A 9,279-nucleotide genomic window follows, 5' to 3' on the forward strand; every position below is an offset into this window, starting at 1 on the left:
TCGCCCTTATAAGTCCGTGCCCGAACATCTTCGGAATGACTTCATACTTGGCGGATAGCATCCCCACATATCAAGAAAGTTCACGTACAAATAGTTATTATTATTATTATTATTATTATTATTATTATTATTATATTTAATATTAATTATTAATTTTTAAAATTATCTATTAGTCGAAGAAAATTAGGAATATATTTTTATTAGATGTAATAACTTGTTCTTGTTAATCTAATAATAATTAATACATATTCTAAAATAATTATTGTTTAAATTTAATTCTAAATATCAATAAAAAAGAAAAGATTTTAAACAAGCTAGAGTTCAAGCTCGAGCCTAAAAAATTTGAGCACATCGAGCTCAAGTTAGAGCTCAAAATCATGAGTTTGGACTCGAACTCGAGCCTATTGTTAAGCTCAACTCGGACTTGACTTGTTTACACCCCTAACCATCAAATGTAGTTAGATCAAGATTCAAATGGACTATTTGCACGGAAAACAAAGGACTAGATTTTATACTGCCAGAGTGTGTATCTGTAACTATTTACAATTTTCTACCAAACTAATACATTCACAATCCAATGAATTGCCTACAAAATCTAGCCAAAGTGTACTCACGAGTCCAGTTCTGGCTGAAGGTAGTTGTGGCATTCCATTTGAGTCATCTCCCCACCTGCAATTGGATCAAACTTGCATCTGTAGAATCTGTATAAACACTAGTTTGTCACCATATGTATAACTTTTTATCTTTTTACCAACATTTGCAAGATTTATAAGTAAGCTTAGTCAACACCCTCAAATACATACCTGCCATTCGTGCCACCAATGAGAATTGTGTTCGTTTGGTGGCCAAACTCGACAATGTGTTGTATATCTTCTGGTACACGAAACTGAGCCATCGGCCACTTAGAACTAAAAGAATTTGATAGAATACCTGCATTGTTCCGAACTACTTCATACTAGAGCAGTACATTGCTTAAAGCTGTCTTGATTATTTTACAAGCGTTTGCACTAAAACTGCATAAAGAGTACAGAGCATATTAAAAATAAACTACCTTTGAAGGAGGAAAGACGCGAAAGAGAAATATTATTTTGTTCTGCTTCCTGTGGTCCATCGGTTTCCATGGAACTTGAGCCCGTGTTTAATCTAAAAATATGGACTGCTCCTTTATTGCATGAAACAGCCAACAACTCAGCATCATAGGAGAAACAAAGGCTGTGAATCTCTGCTCCTTCAGAATCCCTTCTTAACTACATTGAAACAGTGAAGATATTTAGAGGAGAGAACAAAGTCCCGCCAAGAGAATAACATGAAATCATCACAAGAAAGAGCTAATCAGACTGCGAAGTTCCAATGCTTCAAGCACTAACTAAAGGGCTCTAACCACAAACATAACCTCAAGAAACGACTAGTCATTCCAAGAACTTACGTTAACTCGCAAATCAGTTGTTTCCCCCAATAAGCATAATTGCGTGGGAAGAATATGCCACATTAGGGTGTTTGGCTAATCTTATATAAAGTATGTTATAAGCTTGTATATCAGTTAGAACATGTTTTCAGTCATAGCTAATAATTTTGGCCTTGTCTATGTGTAAACAACAACGAATAACATTAAATAACTATTGTCGCGGCTGTTATTAATTAATATTCATATAAAGTCATATTTCTGGGAGTGTTTTTTTCTATTACACACATCAAATTTAGCATAAACATCAAAAACAGTAAAAGCAAATGTACCTCCTGAAGCAACCTTCCGTCCGATGCGTCGAACACCCTAACCAACGTGCCCTCAGTACCCGCGGTTGCCAGCAGCCTCCCGTCATACGACAAAGCAAGACACGCAACATCCGAGTCGTGGGCCTTTATCAGCGTACTAGTATTACTACGTAACGAGTAGTGCACCACGCTCACCTCCCCTTTATCCGATCCCAAGCAAACCAGAACCATCTGCTCCGAATGCGAAACTTCACACAACCCCTTCGGATTGGGCCCGGTCTCTATCTCATGCAAATATAGGAAGCCAATTATATTGTAAATGAGTACCTTTTGCATCGTCACGGCAACAAGGCGGTTCTGCCAAAGGCGGAAGCTCTTCACTTCGGAATGGAATTCGATCCACCCCATGAATTCTCGCTCAGCATCATCCCAGATCCTGACTCTGTTCAGGTTGAGTCCGCAGACTAGGGCAAATTTTCTGGTGTCTAAGTCCATCTGCACGATAGCAAAGTCGCCATGTCGGTCATGCTGGGGGAAGTATCGGTGACGGGTTAGTACAAAAGAGTTGGTGTTGAATATCATGTAGCCGTCGGTGGTGCCGACAGCAAAGAGGCTGCGTAAATGGTTGAAAGAAAGGTGCACTATGGACGGTGGCAGGGTGGCGTCTGGGTTTCTTGGATGTCGGATGGAGGGGCCGGCGGCTGTTGACGATGAAGCCATTGCGGAGGAGGAAAAGGAAAAGAAACGTACATCAGCGGGGAAAGAAGAGTGGGACGGAGAACAATTATACAGAAAAGTAGTATTAGAGAGGGAAATTTGGATGAGAAGACGATTTGGAAATGAAATTGAGAGATGAAAGTTCACTCATATACTTGGAAGTTGATCATCGGAGAAAAAGAGTTATCCAAGAAAGTTCAGTCACTATTTTCTGTTAGAACCGTTTTCCAAGAAGTAAATTCAATTTTTTTATTTTTGAGCCGTGACTTTTTTCAATGGATTTCTCATAACTTATCCCATTTTCCAATGTAAAAATTTCGAGAAAACAAGTCCTCAATCCATAAAATTAATAAATTAGTGGGCTAAATTATCAAATCATCTTTTTATGGGAATAAACATTTCATACTCCCATATATAAAATACAGAAACTGAAATCCTTATATTTACATAATTTGGGGATTCTCCTTCTTTTTTCACTTAATTTTGCTTCCACCACTCCTTTCTCCTCGTTGGAATTTTTTTTGTCTATTTTTAAAATAGAAGGGGCTTTTTAACTGAATTTTCAAAATGGGGGATGAGTGGTTGTAGCCTAGTGTTAACTAAGATATTAAAAAAAATACCAATTACAAAAAAATAAAATTAAGAATAATTACACTCCCTTCACCTAAGTTTGGTATAATTATTTATAAACTCTCTGTGATTCGAAAAATTATACCTGATACCTCAAACATATGCATCCGTTTAATAAATAGGTTTTTCTGTTAGTTAAAATTAACTAAATTTATTGATATTAACAAAAAACTAAATAAAAATTGATATTTACTCGCGATTGACTTATTGCTGATCAAATAAATTTATTTTAACTAGATTAGCCTTATAATGGTGAAGATATATCTTGTCACATGCATTAACGTGTGAAGATGTATAAGGATATTTGGACAAAACAAAATTATTTTGACCTATAATAAATTTGTAATGAGCCAATCGAGGATACATATATGAATTTTTATCCGATTTTTATTTTTAGTTAATATCAACAAATTCCATAATTTTTTACTAACAAAGAAACTTATATATTAAATGAAAGCAAACTCAGGATTAGTAAATATAATTTTTGAAAGTATAAAATTTTTACGTGTAATTAAATCAAATCTCATAAAAGATGAGTGTAATTATTATATAAGTTTTGTTGAAGTAAGAGCGATAAACTATTATTCATTAAAATAAATTGATTACAAGAATTCCTATAAGATATCAATATCTCTAACAAAAACCATTACAACAATTATACTCTAATAAATAATATCAATACTTACTGTTACAGTACAAATAATACTTGCTATTTAGTAAAAATGACATACCTATTATTTAATAAACACGATATCCCACGTATAAATATTACATATCAAGTATGCATATCTATATACCTTATTATTATTGCAGAGCACCAAATTGGCGTTTAACTTTTTTATGGCCTGTCATGTTTTTTATTTTTTTTAAAAATTCAACAATCTTTTCTTTTCTTTTTTTCTCAACTGTAGTTATCTTTCTCCTTCAACTTTCATGTTTCTTTTTCTTCCACCATTAATTTTCTCTAAATAACTACCCACAACTCTATTTTTTTTATATTTTTTATATCCCGTCTGTTGATTGTCTGTTTGTCTGTCCGTCATGTGTGTATGATTGATTATTTTATTTTGGGGAGTGGGAACTGGGTTAGCTTCAAATCTCCAAATTAATCCCAATTTCAAAAAGGGAAAATTGTATAATATCTCCTGTATTATAGGAAAAGTATTAAAAATTTAATTGTGTCAATTAAATAGTAAAAAAAAAACCCCTAAAATTATAAATCTTGCAAAATAAATTCTTTCCTTCAAAAAAAAAATAGAGAGATACTTACACGCACTAGAAATGAGAGTGGGGTAATATTTTATCTATTTTCAGCATTCGACCACTATAAATGTACAAAATTAGCCCTACCTTACGCATTTATCACCTCTCTTTATTTTTTAATTAATTTATTTATTTATTGTACTATTTTGCTAGAAAAAAATATAAAATACTAACAATTAATATTCATCAATATTTTCATACGAAAATATTATTATGTCAAATTAAATGCTTATGCATATTATTACATCAAATTAAATTATATTAGTTAATTTAATTTTGGGTGGATATGTTTTAAAAATATATTATTTGATAGTAAATAAATTTTAAGCTTTCAATATAATTATATTACTCCAAAACAAGATATAATTAAATGAAACCATTATACTAAAATTTAAAAACAAAATAATACAACAACATAAAAATAAATAAAGAAAAATTACATCATCTTCCCCAAGACTCAATCACCCTCCGCCTCTACTTCTCCAGGTCACAGCACCCTCACCGCGGCACCTTCCGCCTCTTTGCATCACATCTCTAGGCCACATCCTTCTCCCTCCTCTCTGCAGCATTTGGGGCCGCAACGACGTGCGGTCGCCACGTAGATCTGGGTGGTGACGAGCATCGTCAGCCTCCCAAATTTGGGCACGATGTCACCGCCCAGATCTATCACGGGCGGACTCTTTCATCCCATAGCGGAATTTTCTCCCATGCAGCTTCTCATATTACACCCAACCTTCGATCGGCCTTTGGACATCAAAAAGTTTACCGACCGTCCATGGCGTGTTTTCGACACTGAAGCTCGCTAGCACGATATCTAAACACCTCCTTGTGCGCTTACCTATTCGAAGTGCCCATGTTCGTCGAGGTTCTTGGCCCACGCCTTACCGTCTCTTCACGGTTAGCCCCGACTAGCTAGTCTGCTGCCATGCGTCTTGCCCACAATCTTAGAATCCACCAACGCATCCCTCAATGGCAAAGAGCATCCTCGCTCCGCCTCGGCATTACGATGTTCCGCATGCGCCAGCAACGCCCGTCTCATGTACATGCTCACTCGGTCCATCCTCAGCGCACGCCTTTGTCGTGACCATCTTTTATGCCTCACCTGAGTAAGGCCACATCTTAAGTCCGAGGCCCATTCGATATGCCAACATCTTGTATTGATCCAATACGCCATGTTGCCTTTCGGCATGACTTCATAATTTGCCCACAGTGCAGCGTTGTCCCACAACTGCTCATCTTAGCTAATGGACCCTGTGGACAGCTAGACCCCAACAACATGTGCCACTAGTTGGATCACGAAGTCTTAGAGTGCTTGCCTCGATCATCCATTCGCACGAGAGGTGTTGCTCCTAGGGGTGGTAGACCAGTCAAGCCGGCTCGCGTGCTTCGAGAGCCAGCTAGATTTTGTACTCGAGCTCAATCCTCTTCGGCTCGCGAGCTTTGTTTTAGTTTTTATATATATTTTTACTTTTAAAATTTTTATATATTTAAATTCATATTCAATACTTTATCAATTTTATACTCAAAATTGACCATATATTATAATTATTAATCAATATCATACATTTTATTTTGGATAATAATAAATTATGGTACTTTTATTTATTCATTTAATTTTTATTTAATCAACAACTTAGTAAATTATAATATTTTTTATAATTAAAATTATTATTTAATATGATACATATAAATTTTACATCATATTTTAATATATATTTGCATTGTGTTATACTTTTTTTTAATTGACAGGTAGTTCACTTATAATTTTTTTATCAATTTCTGAGTTTTATATTTAAAGATACATACTATGCATTATGTAATCTATTTTATTACTTATAAATTTATATCGAAATTTAGTGATTCTTATTAATTAATCTAAGAATAATGATAATAATAATAATAATAATGATGATGATGATGTTTAAACAATTTTAATTATTTTAATTATTAGTTTATTATATATAATTAGAAAAAAAATTTAAACAATAATTACAATATATTAAAATCTGGGGACTCGATTCATACCAAATTTAATTATAAATAAAGCTGTGTCTATTTGATCATATCAGACGGTATGATTTAAAATCACACAGTCTGATTCAACGATACATTGTCTTGAATGATTACTCTTATGTTCTGAGTACGATATCTCGACATCCGTATATCCAATAAGTCTAAAACTTTACCAAATGTATTTTTCTGTAAGTTTGATCATATCTAACGGTTTGATCTAAATTTTGATATCCCGATTAATCCATATTGCTCAACAATGTATGATGATAGTTACATCAATGTAATACTAACATTTATAAATATATAAATTTATTGTAGATTGTGTACATATATTAATCTCAACTATAAAATATTTTTATGTATTTCGATTGCATTATTTCAGATAATGGATACTTTCTATAATTTTAAATTGTTCAGTATGAATTTTTTTTTTGTATATTTTACTAATTATATTACTACTAAACTAACTAATAGTTTATATTTATAAAAATAAATTAAAATTTCATACTATATTTTGGTATATTTATAACATAGTATACATTATGCAATCTATTTTATTACTTATAAATTTATGCCAAAATTTGGTGATTTGATCCCATGATTTAATCTAATAATAACAATAAAAAAAAATACCAAGCTCTCGAGCTCATCATGTAAGAGTCGAGCTCGAGCTCAAGCTCGAACTGATTAACAAGCAAAACTATTTATAATACATTAGAATTATATTCAAGCAATATTTAAATTTTATCTAATTTTCGATTAGAAGATTTAGCTTGTATGAATCGTTATTGGTTTGATACCAATAATGGCAGTCATTTCAGTATGTTAAGGATACAGATGTATCCACGCTTGAAAATTCGTGGATAATACACTTTTTCTATCTATTCTATACCCTATATTATATATAGGGTATATGAAAGCAAAGAAATACACAGATCCCATGTCTTGAAATAAAAAACATCCCCTGGATAAACTTCACGACCAGGCGGTCTTCGTAATGGAAGAGACATTTGGCGAAAGACAGGTGGTGGTCCAAAAGACCAACAATGTGCGGACAGGGTAGTAGAGGAGGCTCTGATAGTACTTTTCTGACACTCTGTCCTTTGTCTTAAGAGATCTCTGATGACCTACAGATACTTTTACTCCATAGGTCCTCCAAGGTCCTATTTCCTGTTACATATTCCTTCCGTGATGTTGCTTGCCTTAACCTCTTTAGGTCTCATCTGAAGTGATGAAGGTCTCAATAAGGGATGTAGGAAATATCCCCACATCAGAAGCCCCTCCACTTACCAAGTGTGTCATACTAAGGTTGGGTTAGTGGAATCACGAGATCTTCGAACTTTTTTCTTTCCACAATCGTGTCTCTTTGCATAATTCAATTTCTTTAGTTTTGGCGATGAAATCAAAAAACATTCTGGCAACTTCGTCATCCATTGCGCACCTTGGTTTGCCAACCAATCATTTATCAATAGATGCCACTGCAGAGGGATACTTTTGGCAGAGTCGCATCCAATAAGAATCATTGTGGGTTTTTTCATTTTTGGGTCACTTCTTTCCTTTAAATGCTGACTTTTCCTTATTAACAAAAATTTTGTTTCCAAACTCTCTTGCTCGTGACAATTATGAGATTTACAACTCTCTGAGGCCAACTTTTGTCCCTTTATTCTAATCAGGTTGGTATCCTTTCGCACCTTGTCTTTTAAGTATTTAGATCATCCACTAGCTATGTCGCAGTCTGGTTCTTCAAGTGATGGGACGATCAGTAGTGCTCTTGTAGGTTTTTCCGGTCCCGATTTGATTAGGGATGCCATGTATGAATTTCCTACCATAATAAAAAAGGTAAAGTAGGTCAAAATCTTTACCACATCTTCATCTTTCTCCAAAGCATTGACCCCCTCTCTCAATTTTTTTTTTCCCACAGCAAAGCAGCCGCTATTCCACCACCATCTGCCATCACTCTCTTGCCGAAAAATAGTCCAGACTCATCGTCGCTGCTTCACCGTCACCCTCTGTCTTTGAGACCACCGTTGTTCCCTGTCGCCGTTTCTCTAGCCGGAACCCATCTCCGCCAACTCCAGGTCCGTAGTCGCTGATTCGTTGTTGCACTTTTCCGCCTCCTTCACCTACCCCACGTCACCATCGCTCGATTTCTCCCTCTCTATTCGTCATTGCACCACCATGAAACCTAAGACAAACAACCTTGGATGACATCGCTCAAAGAATCGCTCGAATGAGGCCAATTTGATTGACTTGTTCGGGCTAACACCAAGGCGCCCACCGACGCCATGAGCTCTTCGCGGCATGCACTCAGGGACGCTTCCTTAAACTCTCTCTCATTTTAATTTTAATCCTTGAGATGCATGTCATGGTCCACATTGAGGGCAATGTAGATTTTAAGTGTGGGGGTATAGTTGTTGAGCATGCTTGTTGAATTCGGTTGTTGATGGTCTTGTTGGTTGTTGAATATGGTTGTTGAATTTGCTTGATAAGATTTTTTGTGCTTGATGCATGATGGAAATGCGCTTGATCAAAAACTTTTGAGTAATGAGCCTTGTGAAAATTTTCCTTTTCTTTTTGACGTGAAAATTTTTTGACAAATTTTTGGAAAATTGTGGCATGATGAAACCCCTTTCAATTTTGGACTATTCTTGGCTTAATGATGTTATGTGCAAAACAATACGTGTTTTATATCTAAGGATAATTCACAAATTGAAAACTTAGTTTTACCAAAATGACTTGAATTAAAATCTTTTGATATAGGATTAGTGGACTAAAACATACCTCGTGAGATTTTGAGCTTGATATATTCATTCATGTTAAATTCCATTCTTTCTTGATAGAGAAACACTTCTATGGCTTTGACTTCCTAGAACTTGCCTTGAACCATATCGAGGCCACACAAATGTGCATTTATTTGGATATAATAAACGCATTAGAAACCAC

At 34.7% G+C, this 9,279-nt stretch overlaps 1 protein-coding gene across 2 annotated transcripts; it reads right to left on the reverse strand.

Moving 5' to 3' along the window:
* Positions 370-2,597, reverse strand: LOC105164505 (autophagy-related protein 18a-like). 2 transcript variants are annotated; one of them, XM_020695047.1, is made up of 4 exons: positions 1,735-2,597; positions 1,052-1,247; positions 804-930; positions 370-669 (listed from the first exon to the last, which is right to left on the reverse strand). In XM_020695047.1, exons 1-4 carry the CDS (start codon positions 2,431-2,433, stop codon positions 537-539), a joined length of 1,155 nt encoding a protein of 384 aa, XP_020550706.1. In that variant the 5' UTR covers positions 2,434-2,597; the 3' UTR covers positions 370-536. The 2 variants fall into 2 exon arrangements, with proteins under 2 accessions (XP_020550706.1, XP_011081458.1); XM_011083156.2 differs by having other exon boundaries at positions 600-701.

The sequence above is a fragment of the Sesamum indicum genome, linkage group LG6 (assembly GCF_000512975.1).
Source record: "Sesamum indicum cultivar Zhongzhi No. 13 linkage group LG6, S_indicum_v1.0, whole genome shotgun sequence".
Classification (NCBI taxonomy): domain Eukaryota; kingdom Viridiplantae; phylum Streptophyta; class Magnoliopsida; order Lamiales; family Pedaliaceae; genus Sesamum; species Sesamum indicum.

Excerpts from the sequence above, each read along its gene's own strand:
- LOC105164505 (XM_020695047.1), bottom strand. The coding sequence starts at position 2,433 with ATGGCTTCATCGTCAACAGCCGCCGGCCCCTCCATCCGACATCCAAGA. Across the intron at positions 931-1,051 it reads GCGTCTTTCCTCCTTCAAAG|GTATTCTATCAAATTCTTTT; the intron begins GTAGTTTATTTT and ends GGAACAATGCAG. Across the intron at positions 670-803 it reads ATTGGTGGCACGAATGGCAG|GTGGGGAGATGACTCAAATG; the intron begins GTATGTATTTGA and ends ATCCAATTGCAG.